This window comes from Nematolebias whitei, chromosome 10, assembly GCF_014905685.2.
Source record: "Nematolebias whitei isolate Nwh7 chromosome 10, NemWhi1, whole genome shotgun sequence".
NCBI lineage: Eukaryota > Metazoa > Chordata > Actinopteri > Cyprinodontiformes > Rivulidae > Nematolebias > Nematolebias whitei.
In genome coordinates, this window is record NC_056507.1 from 8,986,147 (window position 1) to 9,013,840 (window position 27,694).

The 27,694-nt window shown below is 45.7% G+C and overlaps 2 protein-coding genes across 2 annotated transcripts in view; one reads left to right on the forward strand and one right to left on the reverse strand.

Moving 5' to 3' along the window:
• Positions 1-16,904, forward strand: part of LOC119416105 (c-Maf inducing protein) — a 39,112-nt gene extending 22,208 nt beyond the window's left edge. Inside the window, exons 5-21 of the mRNA XM_037683294.1 lie at positions 171-212; positions 347-409; positions 494-574; positions 2,721-2,824; positions 2,928-3,032; positions 6,507-6,941; positions 9,331-9,396; positions 11,646-11,672; positions 11,753-11,801; positions 11,874-11,981; positions 12,608-12,724; positions 12,917-13,057; positions 14,638-14,685; positions 14,767-14,913; positions 15,203-15,308; positions 15,384-15,454; positions 15,636-16,904. Of these exons, the coding sequence (XP_037539222.1) occupies positions 171-212; positions 347-409; positions 494-574; positions 2,721-2,824; positions 2,928-3,032; positions 6,507-6,941; positions 9,331-9,396; positions 11,646-11,672; positions 11,753-11,801; positions 11,874-11,981; positions 12,608-12,724; positions 12,917-13,057; positions 14,638-14,685; positions 14,767-14,913; positions 15,203-15,308; positions 15,384-15,454; positions 15,636-15,689 (1,764 nt within the window). The 3' untranslated portion in view covers positions 15,690-16,904. The remainder of the gene's footprint in view (positions 1-170; positions 213-346; positions 410-493; positions 575-2,720; positions 2,825-2,927; positions 3,033-6,506; positions 6,942-9,330; positions 9,397-11,645; positions 11,673-11,752; positions 11,802-11,873; positions 11,982-12,607; positions 12,725-12,916; positions 13,058-14,637; positions 14,686-14,766; positions 14,914-15,202; positions 15,309-15,383; positions 15,455-15,635) is intronic.
• Positions 16,905-19,258: 2,354 nt separating this feature from the next.
• utp4 (UTP4 small subunit processome component) overlaps positions 19,259-27,694 on the reverse strand; it is a 9,159-nt gene continuing 723 nt past the window's right edge. The window contains exons 2-17 of the mRNA XM_037682601.1: positions 26,641-26,805; positions 26,304-26,492; positions 26,150-26,234; positions 25,603-25,692; positions 25,309-25,520; positions 25,064-25,232; positions 24,529-24,620; positions 24,205-24,301; positions 23,180-23,244; positions 22,901-23,020; positions 22,648-22,810; positions 21,756-21,862; positions 21,330-21,425; positions 21,056-21,241; positions 20,132-20,242; positions 19,259-19,424 (exon numbers count right to left, since the gene is read on the reverse strand). Of these exons, the coding sequence (XP_037538529.1) occupies positions 19,308-19,424; positions 20,132-20,242; positions 21,056-21,241; positions 21,330-21,425; positions 21,756-21,862; positions 22,648-22,810; positions 22,901-23,020; positions 23,180-23,244; positions 24,205-24,301; positions 24,529-24,620; positions 25,064-25,232; positions 25,309-25,520; positions 25,603-25,692; positions 26,150-26,234; positions 26,304-26,492; positions 26,641-26,799 (2,058 nt within the window). The 5' untranslated portion in view covers positions 26,800-26,805 and the 3' untranslated portion in view covers positions 19,259-19,307. The remainder of the gene's footprint in view (positions 19,425-20,131; positions 20,243-21,055; positions 21,242-21,329; positions 21,426-21,755; positions 21,863-22,647; positions 22,811-22,900; positions 23,021-23,179; positions 23,245-24,204; positions 24,302-24,528; positions 24,621-25,063; positions 25,233-25,308; positions 25,521-25,602; positions 25,693-26,149; positions 26,235-26,303; positions 26,493-26,640; positions 26,806-27,694) is intronic.

A 27,694-nucleotide genomic window follows, 5' to 3' on the forward strand; every position in this document is an offset into this window, starting at 1 on the left:
GAACTTAATGTGGAAACACCGGGTCAGGACAAACAACGAGAGCAGCTCTGACTTTTAAACAAATATTTATTCTGCATCGATGTTAAAAGTGCGAACAGAGCAGATCTGACGTGCTTGTGTTTCTGTGTCTTGGGTCTGATGACACGTGTTGACTGTTTGTTCCTCTGCAGAACTCCAGCCTCAGCGCTCAGGATCACGAGAACATCATCGTGGTGAGTTTGGGTTTTCTTCTCCTCCATAGCTTCCTGTTGTGTGTTTATGCAGCTCACCAGAGTCTCTGCTGGCTCCCAGCCCGGCTAAATAAACAGCACCAGGTGGAAATATTTATCTTTGTGTTGGTTTGCAGGCGATTGCTCCTCTGCTGGAAAACAACCACCCGCCGCCGGACCTGTGCGAGTTCTTCTGTAAGGTGAGCACCAGAGCGAGCGGCGCTGTGCACGGAGCAGCTGGACGGTCACGGGTTTCAAATGTTTATTTCTCTGGTTTGTTGCAGCATTGTCGGGAACGGCCGCGGTCCATGGTTGTGATCGAAGTGTTCACTCCGGTGGTCCAAAGGATCCTCAAACACAACATGGTGAGAGCAGACACTGATCTGAGCTCAGTTTAAGACTCTTGAACCTCAGCGTGAAAACAAAACTCGTCGTTTGTTTCTACTTCCTGTTGGTTTAATTCGACAGCTGTCGTCACACCCCGCTGTACGAAAGCTGCTGCATTAATAAAACTTAAGACGTTGGGGGTTTTATTACAAAACAGACTATACAGTCATGTTTATTAAGTTTAAATTGTTTAATGAAGAACCTGAAGACATTTACGACCCGCAGGTTTTCAGTGGTAGCAAGGATCTGCAGTAAAAACCACTTCCCGTTCAGGGCCGGTTCCACCTGACCCCAGTTCCTCGTTTAGCTTCTGGTCCTTGTCTGATTTATGTTTTTAAACTGGTGTTTTTATAAACTGCTTCCATCCATCCATCTATTTTCTTTCACTTATCCGGGGTCGGGTCGCAGGGGTAGCAGCTTAAGTAGGGAGGCCCAGACTTCCCTCTCCCCAGCTACTTGGGCCAGCTCCTCCGGGGGAATCCCGAGGCGTTTCCAGGCCAGCTGAGAAACATAGTCCCTCCAGCATGTCCTGGGTCTTCCTCTGGATCTCCTCCCGGCGGGACGTGTCCGGAACACCTCACCAGGGAGGCATCCAGGAGTCATCCTAAACAGATGCCCGAGCCACCTCAACTGGCTCTTCGCAAAGTGGAGAAGCAGCGGCTCTACTCTGAGTCCCTCCCGGATGATCGAGCTTCTCACCCTGTCTCTAAGGGAGAGCCCAGACACCCTGTGGAGAAAACTAATTTCAGCCGCTTGTATCCGAGATCTCGTTCTTTCAGTCACATCCCAAAGCTCGTGACCATAGATGAGGGCAGGAACGTAGTTCGGTAAATTGAGAGCTTCGCCTTTTAACTCAGCTCTCTCTTCACCACGACAGACCGGTACAGCGCCCGCGTCACTTCTGACACTGCACCTATCGATCACCGCCTATCGATCTCACCCTCCATTTTGTGAACAAGACCCTGAGATACTTGAACTCCTCCACTTGGGGCAAACTGCTTCCTAACTTAAGATTTTCACTGCCCACAGTCAAAAAGACGTGTCTGTCTGTCTGTTAGCAAAATCATCTGAAAAGACTCAGACTAGTTTGTCTGCAGGGACATGTTCAACTCAGGTGCGTCCTGTAATCAGCATCTCAGGTGTCTTCAGTCTGTAATCAGTCAGTCTGCCTGTTTAAAGGGTGACAGGTAGTCACAGGGCTGTTTGGTGTCCTGGTGTGTAACACACTGAACACAAGAAGCTGAGGACGAGAGAGCTCAGAAAGAAACGGCGTGTTAAGCAGCTTGATGTTCCTCTGACTACAACTGCACAGATTATTCAGAAGGTCCACAGTACTGAAGACAACCTCCCAGGACATGTCCACAAGAGGACAACTGAAGACAAACTGAAGAGACGGATATAATGAATAGAAACCAAAGAGACCAGAACAACTTCCAGAGAAATTAGAGGTGAACCCTAAGGTCACAGGTCATGGGTCCTCCAACAAGATAATGACCTAAAATACAACTAAAAACACCCAGGACAGGATCAGAACCAAACGCTGCACAGTTCTGAAGTGACCTCCTGAGTCCTGATCTCAGTCTTGTTGAACATCTGTGGAAGGAGCTGAAACATCTGGAGAAGGAACCTTCAGACCTGAGACAGCTGCAGGAGTTTGATCACGAGAAGTGGGACCAGGTGAACCAGAACACCTTTGGACCAGAACACCTGTGGACTGGTGGTTTAGGACATCTGTGGTCAGGTGGACCAGGACACCTGTGGACCGGTGCAGAAGTCACTTGAATGTCTCACAGGTTGGACAACAACACGTTAACGTATTGCCCTTTGAGTCGCGGTCCGCTTCATTCGATCTTCAAATGGTTCTGTTGAATTAAAAGTCAAAACCGATTTCATTGATTGATTTTTATATATTTTATGTTTGGTTTTTTCTTTGTCAGTTTAGAGTTATTTCAGTGACCTTTTGCAAGTTTTTATTTCCTTAACAAAGCAGACATGTTTGTCCACGTCTCTGTTTGCAGGTCATTAAAGGTTTTGAGTCATTCCAACTCAAGATGGCCGCCACAGTAACGAGTCGGTAACTTTTCGTTGGTCGATCGTTTTAAACATTTTGCTTTCCTCCCACAGGATTTTGGTAAATGTCCCCGGCTGCGTCTCTTCACTCAGGAGTACATTCTGGCTCTGAACGAGCTGAACGCTGGGATGGAGGTCGTTAAGAAGTTCGTCCACAGGTGAGTTCAGATCAGCTGCAGAATCAGCCGATAGCAGGATCGCATCAGCCGAAGGTTCGGCTCTCAGGATCCGTGGGTTCTAACGGGTTGTTCTGTGTTGCAGCATGCACGGTCCCACGGGGCAGTGCCCCCACCCGCGTGTCCTGCCAAACCTGGTCGCAGTGTGTTTGGCTGCCATTTACTCGTGCTACGAGGAGTTCATCAACAGGTCAGCTGCACCAGCACACAATAACCGCTGCCTCCTCTTCCTCTTGTTTCCTGAACTGGATTCACCTTCACGAGTCTTCATGTTTGTTTTTGTCCGTTTTTCACCTCAGAGACGTAAGAAGGCAAAGCCCTCGACTGAACCTTCCTTTATCTCTGAGTAGCTGCAGATTGTGTGCTGTTTTTTACTGATAATTTTGAATATTTACGCAAACATACTGGTCATTTCATCAAACCTGGGTTTATTTGTTTTGAGAGCCTTTGTCTCACAATCTGTAATTAGCTCCTCATCCTACAGCTTTGGGAAAACTTAAACAACAAAAACAAAATTCACTAAAACAGACAGCAGAGAGAACATTAACCACAAACGAGGTGAAATGTTCCTATGGACGACCGTAAGATTTATTTATAGTGAGTAGTTAAAACCTGGTCCTGTTTGGATCTCCAGCTCAGATTTCACAGCAGAACCATCATTCAGAGTCTAAACGGGTCACAGAAAGTCGGACTTTCCATGACGTACAGGTTTTAACCTAGAGTTTGAAAACAATTCTTCAAAGTAAGAGTCTGGATCTGTTAAATCGTAAAATATTACAAAAGTAAAACCTGTTGTTGGCGTTTGAGGCAGGAGCTGCGTGGGTGCCTTTCAACAGTTCAACAGAAATATTCAAAGTGTTTGTCGTAGTTTACTAGCTGCTGCTGCTGTAGTAACTGTTGTTGTGTTAGTTTTAGCTACTGTTGTTGTACCTGTCGTAGTAGTTGTAGCTGATTCAGATGTTGTTGTGGTTGAACCTGTTATAGTAGTATCTGTTGTGTATGTCGTAGTGGTATTTGTTGTTGTTGTATATGTTGTAGTACCTATTGTTGTATATGTTATTGTCTGTTGTTGTAGACACTGCCTGGCCAAAAAAAAAGTTGCCACCAAAAAAAAAGATCACATTAATATTTAGTTGGACCTCCTTTAGCTTTGATCATGTCATGAATTTGCTGTGTCATTGTTTCGATAAGTTGCTTCTGCAATATCACAAGATCTATTTCTATCCAGTGTTGCATTAATTTTTCACCAAGATCTTGCATTGAAGACTAGGCATGATGGGTGCATCACTTCACCTGCCTCTCTTCTTACCCTGATGTGTCCATCACTCTGGAACAGGGTCAATCTGGACTCATCAGACCACATGACCTTCTTCCATTGCTCCACAGTCCAATCTTTATGCTCCCTAGCAAACTGAAGCCTTTTTCCCCAGTTAACCTCACTGATTACTGGTTTTCTTAATGCTACACAGCTGTTCAGTCCCAATCCCTTGAGATTGTGCATGCGGCAATGCTCCTACTTTCACTATTAAACATATCCCCGAGTGCTGCTGTTGTTTTTCTTCGATTTGATTTCACCAAATGTTGACGTGATCACCGATCACGGTCATTCAGGATTTTTTTTCCAGCCACATTTCTTCCTCGAAGACGACGGGTCCCCACTATCTGTCCAGTTTTTAATAATGCGTTGGACAGTTCTTAACCCAGTTTTAGTAGTTTCTGCAATCTCCTTAGATGTTTTCTCTGCTTGATGCCAATGATTTGACCCTTCTCAAACAGACTGACATCTTTTCCACGACCACACGATGTGTCTTTGCACATGGTTGTTTAAGAAATGAGAAGCAGCTCATTGCACCAGTTGGAGTTAAATAACTTGTTGCAGCTGAAAGATAATCGCCCGTGCAGTAATTATCCAATAGGAGGCTCGTACCTGTTTGATTAGTTAAATCCAGGTGGCAACTTTTTTTTGGCCAGGCAGTGAATGTTGTATATGTTGTTATACATGTTGTTGTGTACGTCGTAGTACTATTTGTTGTTGTATATGTTGTAGTACCTGTTGATGTAGTATTTGTCGTCGTTGTGTCTGTTGTATATGTCGTAGTATCTGTTGTTGTTGTCGTCGTAGTGGAGTCTTCCCTCTGTTTGCCTCCGTGTGTACATTGATTAGACAAACACGTGACTGGTAATTTCCCACATCTCCCAGGACTTATCTGAAGGAAACAGTACAAACAGTCGTTTCCAGGAAGGCTGCTCATAACCACATTATTCTCTTTATAGCTTTAAACTGGTTTACGGCGTCCCCCAGCACCACAGAGATATACAAACAATTACAGAAAAACAAATAAATGGAAACTAATTAAAGACCTGATTATTAGACTTGAAGTGGGACGTTTCTTCTGAGGTGCCTGTTTGTGGCTTTATCTTATTTTTAAAACTAAATGAAACTTTGAAGCATCCAGTGTTAAAGAGTTTAGCTTTTGTTAAATGACTTGTGTTGATAAAACAAACTTTTCATAGATTTTCTTTAAATAGATCTCATCAAAGCGTGTCGGTGTTGTCATTCAGGTTTTCAATAACATAATTTGTGTTTTACTGATCATTTCAGCGTCATAACCTCATTAAACATCATCCCCTGAGTGACTGAACACCTCTACCTTTCTGAATGACAGAAAAAACAAATGATCAGTTGAAATATTTTTACTGAAAACTAAAAGTGAAGGACTCTTTTTATTTTTTAAACTTGCCTCCGAACTTTATTTTACTCCAAAATCTTCTTTCTGTGATGGTTCATTGACGGTGAAATATCTCATTTATTCTTTATTCCAAACGGTGTTTCATGGTTTCTCTGAAAGGTTCCAGTTAATCTAAACCTGATCCTGAGTTTTAGCAGTCTTGAGTTAAAAAAAATAAAATAAAATCTGAATCCAGGAGGATCTGCAGAGATTACGACTAGATTATTTGAATGGTAATCACTGTGGATTACAGTATACTTATTATTAGCAAACAGTTTCTCATAATGACAGAAAGGTTCTGATGACCGACCACTGGAGCCTGGTGGATCTGGGTTTGGACCTTAATCTGAGCTGAGAAACTTTAATCTCTAATCTAAAAAAGTTAAATCAGGAAGAAGTCTTTTGGATGAAAGATGAAACATTTCTATAATTTTTTTTGTTTTTTGAACCCGTCCAGAGGACCTGATTTAACTTCTTTTTTTACCTGGATTATTGAGCATGCATCAAGATATTTAATCTCTAATCTTGTATCCTGATCCTGCCGAGCCTCCTGAAATCTCATGTTTCAGTCCAAAGTTTTGCACGTATAAACTCTGATCTGTGGAAATGGTCCTGACACGTTACAGAACCATCAGAACCACCTCCGTCAGAACCTTGTTGTTTTTTATGAAGGGTTCTGGAAATGAAATCACACCAGCATGTTTTTGCTCCAGACAGACATCTTTCCAGGAAATAAATCATAATGTTTCTTTCTAATGTTCTCCACCAGGACTCCCAGTTAGCTTCTGTCACCTCAGAGAGGAACCGTCTCTGTGGCACCGGTCCCTCCAGAGTCCACTTACATGTCTCTTGAGTCTTGAGTGCTTGTTTTTGATCTCGTGTCTGATGGTTACTAATGTTTCTTGTTCTTCTACCCCCTCCCGCCCTTGTTACAGTCGGGACAACTCCCCCAGCCTGAAGGAGATCAGAAATGGCTGCCAGCAACAGAACGACCGCAAACCGCCGATGCCGCTCCGCCTGCTGCGCCCGGAGCCCCCGCCGCCCCCCACGACCCTCGTCCCGCTCTCTACCGCCCCCTGTCCTCCTCAGCCGCCCCCACCCATCCCGACAAACCCCGTGACCTCCCCGACGCCCTCCTTGCCCCTCTCCCCTCCCCCCACCATCGTCAACTCCAGCGAGATCCTGGTGGAGCTGGAGCGGAACAACAACTCGGCCAACGCCAAGCGGAAGGGCGGGCCCGCGGGCGGCGACAGCGAGCCCAACCTCATCGACTGCCTGCTGGTCAGCCCGGCCGTCAACATGCTGTCCATCCAGCTGCCGGCGCAGGCGGACCGGGTCCTCGGCTGCTTCGCCCTCATCCTCAAGATGCTGTGAGTTCAGACACCGTTTGACTTTGAATTGACTGACAAATCAGGCCGCTGGTCGACAGTCGAGCTCAGACCAGCGCACGTTAAACCCGACGGGGACTTTGATCCTCACACTTCCAGCACAGATGGTTCTGATCCGACTTTTAGAGACCCAACTCTGAGGAAACATACCAGGCTGCCGGGGGCTCATAGACAAGTCATCACATCTTTAAAACAAGTGTGAACTCTGTTGTATTCAGGGGGGGTTTGTGCGTGTTTATGGAGGATTGTACCGAGACAGAGCAGAACTCAGCAGATCTGAAACCTGAAATCTGAAACGGAAAGAATCGTTGATTTTCAGTGTTATCAGTCTTAAGATGACCAAAAATTAAATTCGGTTTATATATAAATAGTGCCAAGTCACAACAGAAGGGCGCTGTATAGAAACATTCATATACATAAAACGTAAGTTAACATTATTTATCTGAGGAGCAGACTGCTCTGAGTCTAACTTCATCACAAAACTCTCATCCTGAGCAAACACGAAGGCGACAGTGGAAAGGAAAACCTCCCTCATGAGGAAGAAACCTCCAGCAGAACGAGGCTCAGGACGATCACCATCTGCTTCAATAAGCTCACAAATGTACAAAACTAGTTTAAATGAGTTTGAGACACAAAACTTGTCCGTTTTATTTTTGTTACATGTTTAATACACGTTTTATAGTTGCACCCGACAACAAAACGCCAAAGATAAAGCAAATAAAACGAGGACGAAAATGTAAAATAAACCAATAAAAGCATAGCAGAAGTAGATCTTATCCAAACAAAGTTTAAAGATGGGATTAATCAGGGACTTTTTAGTCTCTATAGTCTGAACTTTACAGTTAAACGCTTTATAAGTTTGAGGTTCTAATCTGGATCTCTGGACCGTCAAGAGAAACCAGCTGGTTGCTCCTCCTTGAGTGTTGAAGTGTAGAAGTAAAATAGAAACCATACTTACCGCCTTACACATCGCACCACCATGTAAGTCGCATCAGTCCAAATATGTCTAATGAAGTGGGAAAAACATAAATATGTCGCTTCGTCGTATAAGTCGCATCTATTATGCGTCACCGTTGACAACCCGGAAATGTGTGCCGGTGTTGTGACAAAAATCGTTCGGCTGCCAAATGGCCGCCGCGGGAGCGTGCACAGGAGAATGTTAACAAGAATTTAACAAGATTAACACAACAATTATTTGTTTACTCGACATTATGGCAAAGCTGTGTCTCAGTTGAACGTTTCCTTAATAAATGCACTTTAACAATCAAATCAGCTGCATTTCGCGTGGGCGGTGCGGCAAAATGAATCTGATTTGACGTTTGCTCCATGAGTTCAAGAGCGAGATGAAGGTGGGTTTGTATGGCAAGTCAAGTGTCTCATTAATAGCCACTTTTACCTTTTAATGAGCCACTTGGCTTGCCATATAAGTTGAGAGCCTCTAGTGGCTGAACATGGTAGTGTTCAATATTTTCTATGTCAGAATGAAAGAAATCGTCAGATCTCAGCCAAAAATTGGGTTATAAATATGGAAAAAAAAACAAATATGTTGCTTCGCTGTATAAGTCGCAGGCATGCTAATTTATGCAAAAAACTGTGACTTATACAGCAAAAATGTCAGTAGATGAATGGATAAATAGATAAACTTACCAGTACTTGCTCTTACTTACACTTACTACTAACTCTTACAGAGCGTTTCAGACTTTAAAAGTTAATAACTTTTTTAATTTGATCCAAAATCAGACAGGAGGAGGTGCCACAACAGGAGTTGTGTTCTGGTTTCTTCATATCGGTCAGAAGACGAGCTGCTGGGTTCTGGACGGTTTAAACGCCATCCAGAAGATTTCTTTAAACCAACATCCTGAGACGTACAGACACAAAGTGGAAAAAGCAGGAAGAACATTCTCCAGATCTTTATCAGAGAGATACAGATATGTTGGCTACAAGTCTGAGCTGACGTCACTGAGTAACGTCGCAGCAACATTTGGGCCAGAATTTATGGACGTGTATGTAAATTTGAAGGGGTTCTGAGTCTCAGTCCGGCCAGAGACTTCTGAACTCTTCAACAACTGGTCTCCAGCAGTCGCAGCTCAGTAAGAAGCCGAGTTTCTTTGACCATCATTAGGAATTATTTACAAAAACGTTTTGTTTTACTCGTTTAACGCTCTTAAGGTCGAGCCAGGAGGCAAACATTAGGACTTCCTGTAACGGATGAGCTCGAGCGTCCCGGTCTTTGAAGGTTCTGTGTGTGCGTAGCTCCGACCCGGTGATGTTTGGTGTGTTGGGTGTTCAGACAGCGTGACGCGAGTCAGCTGCAGCTTCTGTCTGCGTCATCTCGCTCTGCTTTGTCCTCACCTGTTCTTGTGGTTTTTAGGTCAGACTACGATGACTGGAGACCTGCTCTGGCCAGCCTGCTGCAGCCCATCCCCTTCCCCAAAGAGTGAGTACTCGCGTCTTGTTCTTCAGCTCATGAAGCGTCTCAGTCGGGTTCAGAACCGTCGTCAGAAGATCACGTTAAAAAGATGCACTCCATGCAGTTTTAATTCTCACGTCGAGCTGTGTGTAAAATATTCACTGTACCTGAAGAAAAAGACGTTTTACTTTTAAAAGTTCATTTCCACTCGGGTCCGACATGAAGGTTCTCCTCTCAGACCCGGTTAGAACTAAAACTTTCTCCGTTAAACGTAGAACCGTGGTTCAGTTGGTGCGAGGTGCTCTCCTACAAGAACCTTTCTGTAATAATCACTTCAAGTCGAACGACAGGTTCACTCTGGTTCTACGGGTCAGGAAGTTCTGACACAAGTGGGTCTGGTTCTCCGAGGGTGGGTAAAGAGTCCCTCCACCTTTTGAAATATTCCAAACGGGAACCTTTAGTGGACAAATCAAGTTAAAACAAAAATATAAACATTTAATTGTCAAAAGTTTTTAAAACGTGTTTAATGAGCTCATTTGCATATGACGACATCATCACGTGTCACAACTCTCAAGAGAACAGGTTCTGTTGTAGGTCAGCTGCTGTGTTTGGGATCATGGTCCTGTTGGACCCAATTTGGTCTAAGCCGTCGATCAGATGTTGGACATCCAGAACCGTTTGGTCTACAGATGAGCTCATGGTTCACTCCTTGGCTGCAAGGAGCTGCAAAACACCTGAGTCATCATTCTTCAGCCACAGGGAGTACTGTTGCCTTTCTTAATGACGCCTGAAGCGCAGACCGGGCCGCAGCGGCCCAGATGAGGAGCAGGTGCGTCCCAGGGCTGGAGAAACAACATAATGAAGCTCTAAACGGGCCAAATGATGAGAGCGGGCTCTCTGAGGGGAGGAGGACTGAGACTCCTGAGGTGAGCTAAGATGGCTCTCCTACGTCAACAGCCGGGCCCACTGGACCCTGTCAGAACCACGGACACTTCCACAGCAACAGAGACAAAAATAAGAAAGACGAGGGATTCATTCACGGCTGGAGTTGAACCAACACAAAAAATATTTTCCTCATTTCTCACTCTGCAGACTGAGTTTCTCTGAAACTTCTTCAGCTGCACTTTAACATCGGTCCAAACCCGTCAGAACAAATGTGCCGTACGGTTATTTATCAAGACAGAAAACATGGCAGCACAACTTGATCATGATCAGTGGGACCATCCCTGGAAAAGCAGCACGTTCTGCTGCTCCGGAGCATCCAGGTGTGCGTAAACACAACACCAGGGTGGAACGACATCAGCAATGAACTTAGAAATTTAACAATGTCCTGTCAATCTGAAAGGTCAAAGGTCATGTTCAAACTGCGTGGAGTCCATCGTTCTGCAGAAAGATTCTTCAAAAATGGAAACATTTCAGACAGCTGATTCACCCTGAAGGTCAGACCATGCAGTGACACTGCAGGCCTCAGTCAGCAGGTCAAAGGTCGAGACCTCTTCTCTCTAAAAGCACGGCAGCATGACTTTCATCTAAAAAAACACAAGATTTCTGGACCAGAACCAGACCAAAGGACGTATGTTTACCCAGAATGCACTGCAGCAAACGGCTCCTCCCAGCTGTCAGCACGGTGGTGGAGGGCTGATGGTTTGAGCGCCTGCCAGTCACTGAGTGGACCAGGAACTCCTCTGTAGACCAAAGGGTTCTGGATTCAGATGTGGGTCCATCTGTCCAACAGCTGAAAACTGGACCAAACTGGGTCCAACAGAACCATGATCCCAAACACAGCAGCTGATCTACAGAACGGGTCAGAAAGAACAGAACCAAGGTGCTGCAACGGTCCAGTTAAAGTCCAGAACCTGAACCTGCCTTAAAAGCTGTGGTGGACCTTCAGAGGGCTGAGCAGAACCCTCAATGATGGAAAGAAGAGTGGGTCAGAACTCCTCTAGAACCAGGAGAGATACTGGTGAAGTCCTAGAGAAAAATACAGAGAGGGTCCTGGTTCTGTTGGGTCAGGAGCTGGACCTAGTTTGTGAGACTTGGTTTAGTTTTTGTTTAAAAAAAAATTAAGGGATTCGTGTAGTTAAGTCACTTTTATGTCTTTAAGGAAAATATTTTGAACGTGTCACTTAATGACCCTAAACACACCGCAGACAGGGCGGATTACATCATCGCCCACCTGACTTCTCTGTGGGCGATATAAGCCCCTCCTCCTTCAGCCTGAGACACGTTTTCTTTGATCATACAGTTCGACTCACTCCTGTGTTTCTGTCCTGCAGAGCTTTGGCCCACTCCAAATTTACAAAGTGAGTATTTCAGTCGTGGCTCGCAGCGTCTGGTGGCCCCGCCATCTTTAAACCCGCCTGACGCTTGTTTTTCTGCACAGGGAGCTGAAATACGTCATCCAGAGGTTCGCACAAGACCCCAGACAGGAGGTGAGGCTGCGCTGCGACACGTCAACCTTTAAACGAAGCAGAAAAATGAACCTGCCGTGTTTTTGTCCTCAGGTCCACTCCTGCCTGCTCAGCGTGCGCTCGGGTAAAGACGGCTGGTTCCAGCTCTACAGCCCAGGGGGCGTGGCCTGTGACGACGACGGCGAGCTGTTCGCCAGCATGGTGAGTTCACGGAGGTCAGAAACTGAAAACGAGATCTTTTGATCTTAATTCTCGTTTTATTTTCAGTTCAAACCGTTTGAATAGATTTTTTTTCTTATTTTTGACAAAACTGAATCTAAAATACACTTTTAGATCAGCGTGAATCCTGAGCGCTGAAGGTGAAACTAAAATGTTAAAACGATCATAACAAAAGCCAAAATGTTCAGACAGTAAATCAGTAGCTGAAAGCTCAATGTAACTAAACTGTTGCTAAAAGCTAAAATAAATCAAGCTGTAGATTTCAGAGAGCACAAAGTTTTACTTTGTTTATTCCAGTGAAAAAAGATGTAAACAAAGTAAAAAGTTTCTAAAAGTATTAAACTTAGAAAACCCAACAGTTGCAGCCAAAACGTCCTCAACAAGCCGAACGTTGTAATCGATGAAGTAGCCGAAGGTTTGCTGAATTCCCATGAGGTCAAACAAGAAATGTCTCTGTTTAACCTTCAGCTGTTTTCTGACGCATAAACAATAATTAATGCAGAACATGAACCGTTTTTCTGTGGTTCATCTCTTTGTGCAGCTCTGTTCCTTTTGTCTGTTGTGCATCCAATGTTCAAACACAAAGTGACGCTCCTCCTCCGGTCCAGGTCCACATCTTGATGGGTTCCTGCTATAAAACCAAGAAGTTCCTGCTCTCTCTGGCTGAGAACAAGCTGGGTCCCTGCATGCTGCTGGCCCTGCGGGGGAACCAGACCATGGTGGAGGTCCGTCTTCTTCTACTTTTTATTAAAGTACCTGAATATGTTCAGTGGGAAACGGTGATGATGGATGATTTGTAAAACGGTGATCTTGTTTGAACCGAACCGTCGACCTCCGCGTTGTCCAACGGTTCCTGGTTTCAGCTCCTTCGTGAAGGCTGACCCCTCCGCAGCTGAAAGTGACGTGTTTCTGTGCAGATCTTGTGTCTGATGCTGGAGTACAACATCATCGAGAACAAAGACACGCAGCTGCAGATCATCTCCACGCTGCAGAGCACGCAGGTCGGCTTCCGGATGTACGAGCAGCTCTGCGACCGGCAGCGGGAGCTCAAAGAGCTGGTGAGTTTCTGCTATGACACGCCGAGGCCCGGAACTGCAGCGGAAACGCAACAGCCACAGGTTTCCCTCCACGCACCTGTGGCCTATAAAACACTGAGGTCTGGGGCTTTGGACCCATTAGAAGCCGGGGAGGCTCCAGGAAGCAGAGCGTAGGCCCAACCTAACCCGTTAAGTTCCTCATGATACTGAACTCCACGCAGTCATTTAATACCACAGAGAGCAGTAGCACTTCCTGTACAGCCTGAGGTCACTTCCTGTTAGAATTTCAAAATATTTTTACAAATTTAGAAAACTGGGATTCTTGGAGTCCAGAGAGAAAATATTTTGCCGACATGACGTTTTTCAAAGAGCTTTCTATGACAGGTAAGATATTTACTATAGCCTCTCTACAGAACTACTCTTTAGAATGTCCAAACTATCCCTTTAATATCGTTTTTAGAAAAAATGTGAAATAAATAAAAACAATTAACTTGTCCTTTAGTTGCAGCTTTGACCATTTGGTTTCACCAAGTAATAAAAATAAACCATTAATAACCTAAATATCTCTTAAAATTATCATTTATTACATTAAATTCTGATTATACCGTTTCAGAAGTCAGATGTCCAACTTCCTAAATAACACCTGAACGCAGCACATCAGCTCCATCCACACTGACAAGAAAAAACATTTATTTTCCTGCTGGTTTTTACATTTAGAGAAAATATATATTTTTACAAACAAACTGCAGGGGCACGCGGTAGCTCTGTGGTCAGTGCCAATGTCTCATGAACATGAGGACGCAGATTCGAGCCCAGGAAGATAATCCGGTGTCCTTTCCTTCGAGTTCGCTGGAAAAGGGAGCAGCTGTAAGAACAACAAACTTCAGGTTTTGTGTAAACGTGTGGATGTTGTCGCCCCCCGGTGGCTCGGAGTGCTCATTAATTTTAATACCAAAATTCATGCTCAATAATCCAGGTAATAATCCAACAATGTTCAGTCAGGTCATCTGGACGGTTTCTTTCTTTTTTTATTTGATGAGACGTTTTGTCCTTCATCCAAAGGACTTCTTCAATCACTTCTTCAACAAACGCGAGTCCCACCACAAATGGCACACTCCCATAGTAGAAAATAAATTGTTTGCTGGTGACAAGATGGCCTCCAGGGCCCGCCCTCTTCCCCAGCAACTCCTCTGAGGCAGCCTTGCCAAAGTGGTTCAAAACACAAAAGAACATTGTTGGATTATTACCTGGATTATTGAGCATGAACTTTGGTGTTATGAACCACTTTGGCACGGCTGCCCCAGAGGAGTTGACGGGGGAGAGGGTGGGCCCCGGAGGCCATCTTATCACCAACAAACTGTCTTTCTCCACTATGGGAGTGTGCTGTTTGTGGTGGGACTCAGTTGGTGTGGTGTCTCCTCAGATTGAAGAAGTCTTTCGGATGAATGATGAAACGTCTCAGCAAAAAAAGAAACCGTCCAGATGACCTGACTGAACATTATTGCATTAATTTTTTTTTTTTTTTTTTTTTTTTACTGGTGTGGACAAAACCTTCAGACCATGTTTTCAGCTCGGACTCATCTGGTTTTGTTTTCTTGTAGCAAAGAAAAGGAGGCCCCACTCGGCTGACCCTGCCCTCCAAATCCACGGTGAGATCAGATGAAACAATCCTGGATAATCTGGAGGAAGCTGTTCAATTTTAATGTTTTAACAAACGTCTTTCTCTGCAGGATGCAGATCTGGCCCGTCTGTTGAGTTCAGGGTCCTTTGGGAACTTAGAGAACTTGAGTCTGGCCTTCACCAACGTCACCAGTGCCTGTGCTGAGCAGCTCATCAAACTGCCGTCACTCAAACAACTCAATCTGTGGTCCACACAGGTACTTGAACGCATCACGAACACATGACCTCGTCACAAACACATGAACAAAAAACAATCTGTGGTCCACACAGGTACTTGAACGCATCACGAACACATGACCTCGTCACAAACACATGAACGCAACACAAAGAACAAAAAACAAGCTGTGGTCCACACAGGTACTCAAACGCATCACAAATGTAACATGGACAGACGAACACTCGAACGCAGCACGGACACACAGTCTGCAGGTAAAACGAGGTATGAGCTCTGACCTGTCGGTTCCTCCTCCCTCTTCCCCGCTGCAGTTTGGAGATGCAGGACTCCGGTTGTTATCGGAGCACCTGGCCTGTCTTCAGGTCCTGAACCTGTGTGAGACTCCGGTCACGGACGCCGGCCTCCTGGCTCTGAGCTGTAAGAAACCCCACTGTCTGAGGTAAAGTGTTGGCGTTTTGCGGTGCAGCTTGTGTAACGTGTGATGTGTTGCAGCCATGAAGAGTCTGTGCAGCCTCAACATGAACAGCACCAAGCTGAGCGCCGACACGTACGAGGACCTGAAGGTACCACAGCCGACTCTCCTTACATTTCAAACTACAGACGTTTTTCAAACTCACTTTAACTTCCAACATGACAAACCAGGAACAGGTTTCAAAGTAAAGCTTGTAGAAACTCTTCAAAATAAAAGCCTGGTTCTGAAGTACCAGGTCGCTGCTTCAACGTCTCGTTTCTGTTTGTGCGCAGGCCAAACTGCCCAACCTGAAGGACGTTGATGTTCGGTACACGGAGGCGTGGTGATCCTTCACGGCTCCTCCCACCTCCAGCATCACATACGCACGAGAAGACCGCCATCTTTACACCCGACATTCGCCGCGAGGAGGAGCTTTCTTCATGAGGAAGGAGGAGTCGGCGACTTTATGGACCACGCCACTGCTCCTGCTTCCTGGGCGGAGCTTGTTTTCACAGACGTTAAGGACCTGTTCTTCGTCCGTCTCTCACCCCGTCATCCAAACGCATTTAAAGTTTTCAGCTGAAGTTTCTCCTCCATGATGAGGTGGGAGGAACCAGCAGCTCGTTAGACTCAGACGCTGCTCCTGCCTCCTCCTTTCTCCTCCATTGTTCTTTCAGACACTCGCCATGACTTTATTTGGATCAGTAGCTCACGTTGTGGATTATTTCTGACCCGATCCCCCGTGCAGCTCCTCTGAGCACACCAGAACCAGAACCGGTTTCAGAATTTCAGGTCTGCCACTCAGAAAAACCATAACAAAAAAAGATTTTTACGAATTAACATATTTTTGCAGACGTGGATGCTTTCGTAGAACTTTCGCATGTTTTCTATAACTGCCAGTGAACCGTCCTGATGGGTTCTGAGACCCGACAGGAACCACGTCTCCTGAAGAGGACAACCACTGTCGGACCCGATCCTGTGACCTGTTGCCAGCTGAGAGTTGTATATTTTCATACCCTCTGGAAGCGGTTTCAGAACAAAGAGCAGACATTTTGCCAAACGTCTCGCTCGTTTTATCCGGCCAACCAACTTCAGCAGTTCTGTTCAGACCTCCACCCTGAGGTCCGAGGGCGGAGGCGGGATCGAACTAATGTACATAAGAAACGACTGGACGTTTTTGCTACATTCCCTCTGAACGATGTGACCCGACAGCGCGAGCCTGTCAGAACCTCTGTCCTGCCCGTCCGCACCGTGCTTGAAAACGAACTCCCGTCAGGACGTTCGATTCTTGTTCTCTCCTCAGATTTACGGACTCCTCTGAGGCAGAAATAAAAACAACTTCTAAAATCAACATTTTATCTGCTTTATTTTCATAAACGTCTTCAGGCTCGTTTTAAAACTCCCAAACTGTCCGTGTCACAATGTTAACCCTTTAGATGCTGTTTAAATAAATATTTATTAATGTTGCGGAGGTGGAGGACTTCCTGCAGAAGTTTGTGTTCAGGCGAGGTGTCCGTGAGGAACTACATAAAGAATTGATGCAATCCAATGTGGCAGCACGGTGGAGCAGTGGTTAGCACTGTGGCCTCACAGCAGGGAGGTCCTGGGTTCAACCTCTGGTTTCTGTGTGGCATTTGCTTGTTCTGTGATCTCAGAGGGCTTTGCCTGCTTAAATGAAGGTTAATAATAAAAATAATTTGTCTCTTTGACAAAACTATGAACCCTCATGTCCCCTCATGGATATTAAACATAAAACAGAAAATATTTCACGTCTGTTAAAGAAACTGATTCAAGTCCTGAAACTGATTCAGTGTTTGATTTAATTTGAAGTTGTTTCAGACATCTGTGGAAAAACACAAAAACTTTTTTTTGTGCGTCTACATTTCTGCCCTGAAGCAGTCGAATAGAAAAGACGTGGACTTTATTTTTAATTTAGTCAAATTTGCATTTCTCTCCATAAATCTCAGCTAACGGCTGAAAGGATCAGATAAATGCAGAACCTGCCGGAGGGGAGAAGGGTTAATTTATTGTGGCGCTGCGGAACGCCGCGGGCGTCCGTCGGATCGGAGGTTGGGACGTTTCCTATTTATTGGGTGCTGGGACGGCTTCCTGTTGGGCCCGTGGCCTCAGAGACCCGGTCCGTTTCGTACCCTGTTCAGTGTAAATATATCTGTATATATTCGTCGTCTTCTTTCTCTTTTGGACTCTGGTTCCGTCTCAGCTGGGTTCTATGGGCCGGCTGCTGCTGCCTTCATGTTGACGTGTTTGTGCTCCTCTTGTTTTCCACACAAAGTGCACTGTAAAGATTTTAATGTCCTCGTTTCTTTAATCAAAGACTCGTCTCCTGTGTTTGTACGTTCATGTCATCCGATGATTTTTATTTTGTAATTTTTTATAAAAAGATTTTGTTAAAGGATTTGATCACTAGCTCCACCCACCTATCTGGGCGGTTCAGGTGTGGCTCACCTGAGCCCCCCCCTCAGACTCCAGCTCACGGTTTGTTCCAGATCATGGGATCAGAGGTGGAACCACGGACGATCCTGTTTGGGTTTTATTTTTAATTTAAAGAGTTAAAGGAACAGTTCCCGGAAACAAAGACTGATTTCAACCGTTCGGTGGTTACTTCCTGTTCTGGGACGGCCGGGAGCTGGAAGCTCAGCCCAACAGAACCGAATCCTCCTGTGAGCCGAAGGAACCACACAAACGTTAAATTATCAGTAAATGGTGCTAACCCTGCAGCTGGACCTTGAAGACGAGCGCCTAAGAACCAGAACGTTTCTGCCTGAGGGGGGGGTTTGCTGAGGACCGGGAGGTCCGGGTTTCCTCCTGGACCCGCTGGCTCCGCAGGTGACAGGAAGAGGGTGGAGTCTGAGGTTTTGAAACGACTCGTGACGCTTCCTGCTCGTTTTTAGTGACGGAGGAGTGAAAACGTTCAGAGAAGCTGCCTCGTGTTCAGACCGGTTCCTCAGAAACCCCCTCCTGGATCGGTTTCATGGACCCACTCAGGTCTGGTCTCTACCAGCAGAGGAACCCAGCTGCACACCACGACTCGAGACTCTGGACTAGAGAGAGACTTGAGACAACAAAGACTTGAATGATCTCAGACTTGAGAGACAACTTGAGACTTGAGGACAGGAGAGACTCGTGTTAATCTCAGAGACTCAGGACATTAAAGACTTGAATGATCTCAGATTTGATGGCAACAGAGACTTGAGATAATCTCAGACTTGAGATAATCTCAGATTCGGGACAACAGGGATTCAGGTGACAAGAAGACTTGGGATGACTCGAGACGGAGACAACAAAAAGAGCAACAAGCTGCAGGTGAAACTCGGACTCGGGTCGAACCTGAACCCGTTTGTTTCCAGAACTGTTCCTTTAAACGCGGCGAGTCGTTTTCAGACCGAGTCCAAACGCTGGCGTGTGTTTTGTTGTTGAATGTGACGATCTCTGAATCCTGTGGAGCTCCGTCCTCCTCGTCTTTTAATCTAACGAGTTCCTCCTGGACTCGAGTCCTGATGACTGACTGAAGCGTTTCTGAATCTTTGTGGTAAAAATGTTGGCAGCTGGAAACGAGGCGGCCATGTTTCTCTTTTAGTTCAACTTTCAATAATCTGCTTCTCCTGCTGGGTTAATATTATTATTATTAATATTATTATTGCTACTGTAATAAAAATACATTCTTTGACAGGAAACTTAAAATATGATGTGAAATAATTTCAATCAGAAATAAAAATGTCTGAATATGTTTCAGCTGGATGTCGCGTATTTTTATATTTTTTAATCTGGGCTGCAAAGGTCAGAATAATTAAAACTTTAGGATTTATTGTAAACGTTCCCTCCTAAGGTTCATCCAGTGCGAGTGATGCAACGCTCATTTATCGCCGTGACAACATTCAATTACTATAAAACAGACTTTAGAAGAGTAAGTATTTTATTCTTATGAACCGTTGTGGTGTTCGGGTTTATGTGGCAAACTTCTTGAGTCGGACCGGAGCGGGCAGCCGGGCCACGATGTCCTGCAGGGGGCGCTCCACCACCACCAGGGAGCCGTCCTCCAGCAGCGCCATGCACAGGAGGTTCTGTTGGACCAGATGGACACGTCCAGATTAAAGACGCTCAGAGCACCATGTCATCTTCACTCGCTTTCTACAACATTCAGTGTGATTTGTACAAGACGACGGCTGCAGCTGATGATGTCACTTCCTGTTTGAGTCGCCATGAAATAAACGGACTGAGGTGTAACGGTTAATGACGACTGCAGGGATCCGTTCTGTTACGGATGACTCCCGGCTACTACAAACCTCAGGTCAACATCTGGAAATGAGTTGGAGCCAGTTTTGTTCAAGCCTGCTCAGCTGTGGCAGCCATCTTGATTTACATTTCCCCGGGGATTAATAAAGTTGCCGTATTTTCCCGCCTATAAAAGTCACAGTTTTTTTTGCATAGATTTGTCAGTCCTGCAACTTTTATACGCAGAAGCAACTTCTATACTTTATTCCCCCCATATTCATAAACGCATTTTTTACTGACGCTTAAAATTTCGAAGAACTCCAACAGCGAGTCCTCCCATGCGCGCTCGCTTCACTCGGCTGGTGCAGGCGGAGGAATGTTGCGGAGTCAGCAGTGACGCATAATAAATGCGACTTATACGCCGGAAAATACGGTATCGATTCATCCATTTACTCCAACAGTGTTCGCATAAAGATTACATCCGAGTTGCACTAAACTGACTGCTGGTTCAGCAGATATTTTGCTAACAGACAAAAGTCTGGACCTCAGGATGTACCTGGAAGTTCTTGCAGATCTTGAAGGCGTGGCTGCTGCTGCTCCTCTTAGCCTGAGGAAGAGTCCGGAGGAACAGCTGGTTGAAAAGCGACGACTTCGCCTCGGGAAGCGGCTGCATTTAGAAAAACATTTATCACAAAATAATGGTCAAACTGGTCTGACAGGTCTGGATTAAAAACATCTAAAGTGGCAAAAACACAAAGGTCCAAACGATCAGGAGTCGTCAACAAAACTTTATGAAATAAATACAAATAATAACATTTTCTGTAAACAAAGTGTGGGAGCCGAAGTCGCTAAAAGCTAACAGTAGCACAAGAGGCTAAACGGTCATTAGCTGGAGCAGATTTTTTCAGGAACTAATGAGATTTTTAGGCATTTCTACGGGAAAATATTTGTAAATAAAGATACTAAATTTGAAAAGTATAAAAGTGACAGCATGTAGCTGCTGGATGAGCCGAATGTTTTGATGCAAGAACAGCTAAAGTAGCACAAAGTCTGCAGAGGAGTTGGACTGGAAAGAAAATTTACAGAAAAATACGACGAATGAGACGATAAAGGATAAATATTAATAATAAATATAAAAACTTTTTGAATTAAAAGCAGACGAGCTTCGACTGAGATCTGCATAAAAACACGAAACTTTAAAAACTTTAAAAGATAAACGGTTAAGAATCTGCTTCAGACGAGGTGTCAGAACAGGAACGTTGTTTATTTTTTTTTACTTTTCCAGAGAGAAGTTAATTTTCAGAGTCGGCCATGTTTTAATTTCTGTCTAACAGAAGAGATAAAAACAAATTAAATATAAAATAATATGAACTCAGCTCCTGGATGGAACGGCGGAGCGTCGATCTTCTCAGTTTACTTTTTACAGATAAATTCAAACCACGAGACTCTGAAGGAGGAGGCCAGCGAGGCGGTGCCGTACCTGGGTCCGGTCGATGATGCCGAACATGAAGGTGTCGTTCAGAACCAGCTGGTCCGGGTTGCTGGGGTTGAAGGTGACGGTGGTGACAGGCGTGTCCCTCTGCAGCCACCTGGGGTGCAGTCCTAGTCTCTGCAGCTTCCGGCACCACTCGGTGTACTCCTTCTGCTTCAGGGAGAACTCCAGGATCTGCACAGAACCAGCTGTTACAGAACCCGCTGCCGGGGGGAGAAGAGATCCTGCAGGGAACCGCGAGGGAACCGCGAGCAGAACTCACCTGCTGGTCCGCGTGGACGGAGACCAGGCTGCCGCTCGATGAGCTGACGGAGATGGCCGTGGGACAGGAGCCGTGCACGGGAACCGAGCAGTGGAGCTGCCGACCGACAGGGACACTTTTAGTTCTGGACCAGGAGGTTCTGATCCAACGTACAGCTACACTTTATACCACTGATAATAAAATGTTCGTTATTCGTCTGAAAATTTTCAGTCAGACCTCCAGACCGAGTCAGACCTGAGGACCGAGTCAGACCAGAGGACCGAGTCAGACCAGAGGACCGTGTCAGACCTCTGGACCGAGTCAGACCTCTGGACCGAGTCAGACCTGAGGACCGAGTCAGACCAGAGGACCGAGTCAGACCAGAGGACCGAGTCAGACCTCTGGACCGAGTCAGACCTCTGGACCGAGTCAGACATGTGGACCAACCTTCATCTTGTGGAGGTTGAACACGTGGATCTCACAGTCCGTGTTCGCCGTCGCCAACCATCTACCATCTTCACTGGGAGACAGCAGGTGGAGCGGCTGTTTGGAGCCTGAAACGATAAAAATGGTTTTAAAGTGTCAAAACTCAAAGAAAGAACAACAATTGTAACTGTGAAGGAGACCTGAAAGCACAAAAACCTACTAAAAGATAAAGTCCATGCTCAATAATCCAGGTGTACAATCCAACATTTTTCAGTCAGGTCATCTGGACAGTTTCTTTTTTGTGCTGAAACGTTTCGCCTTCGATCCAGAAGGCTTCATCAGTCAAGGAAACACACAACAAAACTGATTCTTACTCCAAAGTGGAACAAACCAGTTCTGCTTGTGATAAGATGGTCTCTTTGGTACGCCCCCTCCTCCATTGCCGGCCCTCTTCCTGACTGACTCGGTCCTCAGTATACCTGGATTATTGAGCATGGACTTTGTTGTTTTCAACCAGTTTGACAAGACTGTCAACAAGGAAGAAGGCCGACAATGGAGGAGGGGCGTACCAAAGAGACCATCTAATCACAAGCAGAACTGGTTTGTTCCACTTTGGAGTAAGAATCAGTTTTGTTGTGCGTTTCCTTGACTGATGAAGCGTTCTGGATCGAAGGCGAAACGTTTCAGAACAAAAAAAACTGTCCAGATGACCTGACTGAAAAATGTCGGGACTACTAAAAGATACTTTAGTATAAAAGACGACCAGTTTTAAACACAGACTAAACGAGAACATCTGGGAAGATAAACAGCAGAAACTGAAACTACAGATCTGCTCCTCCTGTAAGGTTTGGTTAAGTTCATGGGTTTCCAGTAGAAATGTGATTTATCCCTTCTTGACCTGAAGACGACTCACCGGACTTGTGCTTGAGGGTCTGAAGGTATTTACACTCCTGCTGGTCGAGGTCGAGGCCGACAACGACGATGGAGGACAGGCTGGACGAGGCGAAGAGTGTGGAGGAGTCGGAGGAGAAGCAGAGCTGGTGGACTGACTGGAGCTCTTTAGGCAGTTTGGACACCTGGAGGAGCACCGGGACAAAAACACCCGTCTTCATCTTTAACAGAGACATTCAAGGCCGTCTGGGAGGTCTCTGACAGCTTCACCTCACCTTGTTGATGCTGATGTTGTTGTGGAGCTGCAGTCTGTAGAGACGGACGCCGGAGACGGTGGAGTACGCCAACCAGCCTCCACACGGAGACAAGGCGCTGCAGCAGATGTGATCACGTCCCTGCAGGAAGCAGCAAAAGGTTAATCACCTTTATTCAATTTAACGTCTTAATTATTAGAATATTCAATCGACTAAACGATGATTCATGACAGTAGTTCTGTTTGTTTTCACCTGAACACACCTGGATACAGAAGCAAACTGTTTTACACAATAACGCACCTTCCTGTTGAGCTGGATCAGTTTCTCAGGTTCCCTCTTCACAGGCAGACTGTCGCCGGGCTTCCCTGGTAACAGATTACAATTAAATCAAAAAGATTGTTTATTGAAAAGCCCGCTTCAATTCATATCTAACTGCTCTGTTCAGCATTTATATTTTTATCTCCACTGAATAAACAATTTATATTAATCAGGAAGAAAAGTACAGTTTAGTTTAAATGAATCATTTAAAATCTATAAAACTGCGGTTGGTTGTCATCTCCAAATTGACCACTAGATGGCAGCACAGCTAAATCATGCACAAATGTATCAAACTAATTAAGAGCAAACTAAAAAAAGTTTGGAACCAAAATGTTTCTTTTTTTATTAACATTGAGACAAAAGCTATAGCTTGAAGTTATTTTTGTGTAATAATTCAGGCGGTTCATCTGATTTCACGTGAATATTTTCGGTTATGTATCAAATCGACAGCAGCACGGGCTGCAGACTGGTCAGCTTCTCTTTTGTGCAAACATCTGAAGAAATGATGCGAATCAGAAAAAAAAAATCTGTTTTCACAAGCACGGATGTCAGGAAAAACTTTAAAAAAAAAAAAAGATGTTGAGATGGACAAAAAAGGAGAAAAAGATGCAGTTCTTTGGGATGTTAGCGTGTTAGCTTAATTCAATTCAGTTTATTTCTAAAGCTCCAAGTCCCAACAGAAGTGGTCTCAAGTCACTGTACAAAAACATTCACATACATTAATAAATCCAGTTAGTAAAAGTTATCTGTCTAAGGAAGGCTGCAGATTGTGTCGACTCTTCACTTCATCGCAGTCTCCCATCCTGAGCAAGCACAAAGGCGACAGTGGAAAGGAAAAACTCCCTTTTAGCAGGAAGAAACCTCCAGCAGAACCAGGCTCAGGACAAGCGGCCATCTGCTTCGAGCTTAGCATGTGCGTTAGCACAGAGGTTGGTATGTGAAGTAACAGAGGTTGTGTTGGCGTGTGTTAGCGTAGAGGTTAGCGTGTTAGCATGTGTGTTTCTCACCGGTTCCATCGCTGTCTCCAAGCCTCCACACCTCCAAATGATCTGGAAACTGGAAGAGCAGCAGGCCTGCTTTCTTCGCACAGCTAACAAGGTTTCTCTACAAGGAAACAGACCAAAGTGATGGTGTTGCCATGGCAACAGGTGATCAGGAGACATTTCTTTAACGGTTTAAACTGGGGTTTGAACTCTTCAAACCGTTCTCTAAACATCTCGGGTGAAAGTTTTCTTCTTCACCTCAAACACGTCGCTGCACTCAGACACATTTCATGTAAACGCTCTTCGTCGCACCTGCGAACGGGTGACGGTGTTGTTCTGTTTACTCACGTGAGGGAAAACGATTTTCCGCAGCGCTGCCTCCTGGGTGTTCTTCTCCACTTTGTCCAGCAGGGGTCGCACCACCAGCTGGGTGTCGACTCCTGAAAGAACATCATCATCATCATCATCAGTGAGCCTGTGTGTTTTAGGTGGAAGAAATGGGAACAAACTGCATTTGTGATGAGCTGCTGGGAGCAAAGAGACGAAAGTTTTAAAAGTTCTTCGATCTGACCATGAACTGTGGAGTATGATCCACCAAAACAAACCCATTAAAAGCTGAAACAGAACCAAGACGGTCCCAGTATATTAAGCCCCGCCCCCTACAACTGCCCAGTCCTCTGTTCAGGTAGAAGGTCTGAAACTAAGAGAAATCAGCCAAAATAAAATTAAAAAAATAAATAAAACCCTGAAAGACGTTCAGGAGGTCTGGACCACTTTTAAAACACGACACTAAACTCGGGCTCATTAGAAAGAAAATAAATAAATTTATTTCCAGCAGAACCTCCTTCACAGGAAGAAAAACAGAATTTATTGAAAGACCAACCTCCAGAAACCACAGCGGTGTCGGTGTGAACGAGCGCCTTCACGTCATGAGAGTGGTTTTTAAAGGTCCTGGTTCTGAACCACTGCTGGTCCTGCTGCTCCCCAGAGGAGACGAGCTGAAACTGGACCACGGTTCCCTCAGACGTCCCGGCGATCACGCTGCTCTCGTCCTGTGGAGCATTTGAGAACGGGTGAGACTCTTCGGAGACCAGGCTTGTAACGGGCAGCTACCGTCACGTTGCTCACCGGTGAGACGGACAGAACCAGGACGTCCCACTTGGTGACCAGGTGAGTCCTGAGCAGAGTTCCCATGAAGCCGTCCCAGAACTGGACCTTCCCTGCAGAATCCCCGCTGATGACCGTGCCGTCAGACAAAAAGACCACGCTCCAAACCACCACCTCCTGGGTCTTTGGCACTCCGGCACCTCGCTCCACCAGCAGGCGGTGCGTGGCGTGGCCTGGTATCAGAACCGGGACAAAGAACCTCTTTAATAAAACCCAAACGGATTAGAAAGGTTCAAGCTGGCGGTTCTTATTTACCCGTTTCTGTGTCAAAGATTCTGATCATGTCCATCGTTCCTGCTGCGATCTGCGCTCCGGACGGATGCCAGGACAGAGACACGATCCGACCTACAGAACCAACACACGACCCGACCCGTGTTTACAGCGGTCTGCTGCTGCGACACTTTACCAACAGATTTTATAAATACGGTCGATTTATTCGTCCTAAATAAACTCTCATCAGAAAATATTGATTCTAAAATATAAATCAACATCACGACAGAAGGCTGAACTTCATGTTAAGTTGTTTTGGATTTATCCATCAGAATAAAAACTTCTGGACTTTGGAGACTTGACTTAGATGCTGCTGCTTCCTCTGTGGACGACACGTCTTCAGGTTTCATACATTTCAGGTGCTCTGATTCTGCGCCCCGGTCCAGAATCAATCTTCAGACCCAACTAAAGCTTGGAGCTGTTGCTTCTTTGGTGAAGTTTGAAGTTCTGATCTGAAACTGGACTTGGTTACGGTGAGCCATGTGAGAAGAACCAGCTGTTAGTCTGAAGGAACAAAGTGAAGAATTTGGACCTTTTTGTCTCTCGAGGTTCTTCTGAAACTGAATCCTCTCCTCCAGGATCTCAAACATCTTCACCGTTCCATCCTCACAGCCAGCCTGTCAGAAAACAGTCAGTCAGCTCACAGCTGCTGGAAACTCTCTGAACTCGTTGTTAGAGCTACAAACCGCCAGCGTGGTCCCCTGTCTGTTGCTGCTGAGGGACCAAACGGGCCCTCCGTAGGCCTCCAGGCTGTATCGGGGCCTCAGGTTCTCCAGGTCGTACTCTGTGATCTCTCCACCCAAACCGGCGCTGAACAGACGTGGACCCACCCAACACAGAGCCTCGACGGCCCGCCGGTCCCGCCCCGGGATCACCTGAGTGCCAAAAACAGAACAAAGATGGAGGTTAGCTCCTCCTCCAGGAAACGGGTCTGTTCTCGGCTGAAAAGCGAACAGAAAACCGTCAGAGCGTTCGTTTCTGACGAGTCGCTCAGACTCTGCCGTCTCCGCTCCGACCTCCTACCTTCTCCTGGAAGTAGTTGTCAGCGAAGTTGAAGATTTCCACCGACCCGTCAGCTCGGGCCGCCGCCAGCCGCTCGGTGTGGCGGCAGAACGCCAAGGCCCGGATGGCACTGGGCATATAGTCAAAGAACCGGACCCGGTGCACCTTAAACTCCCCCATTTGGTTCTAGGACGAGAAACGCACACAACAAAACTATTCGTTACATTTTCTCACATTTGACATCAATTAAACTTTAATGCTTTTCGTCGCCTCGTGATCTTCTGAAATTAAAAAGGGACATTTAAACTCAAACACTTAAACACAATGTTTTTATGGGTGAAATCCAAACAAAGAAACTGAACCACATTGAACCTGAAACAACAAATTATAGAACAGCTCAACATGATCCAAACACCCGTCCAACGTAAACTAGATGTAAACGCACGTCAGCGACTGCAGACCTGGAGCATAAAGCGTGTGAACGGTCCAGGACACTTCATCCTCACTGAGAAGAAGAAACGGCGTCAGATCAGCAAATTGATCCAGAACAACTCCCCTGCGATGCTTCGGAAGGTCCACATGGTGCACACACAGCAACGTGTCCATAAAGAGATGCTAAAGTTGTGTGACACTGTGGAACAGTGGCAGCGGTGGTGCTGCTGCAGGGGGACATCAACAGAACTGGGAGGCAGCTGAGTCGAGTATTTCTCCGAGGTACGCCTGCATGAGACGGCCTCATCCATACGTTCTCCTGAAATAACGTTTCCTCACGTGGCGGCTGAAACGCTTTGTTGAAGAGCAGCGACTCGCTTCTTCACATCAACCGTTTCATCTTCTGTTGGACCGAGCTCCTGAGTGTCTCTGTGTTTAATCGTGTTTTTAAACAATTACTGGAAATGCAGCAGACTCAGAAAAGCACCACTGGCTGATCCCACCACCCAGTTCACTTAATTTAAAAACGGTCCTGAGGAGCTGGTTCTCCTGAGTCTGTCCTGAGGAGCTGGTTCTCCTGAGTCGGTCCTGAGGAACTGAGTCTGTCCTGAGGAGCTGGTTCTCCTGAGTCAGTCCTGAGGAG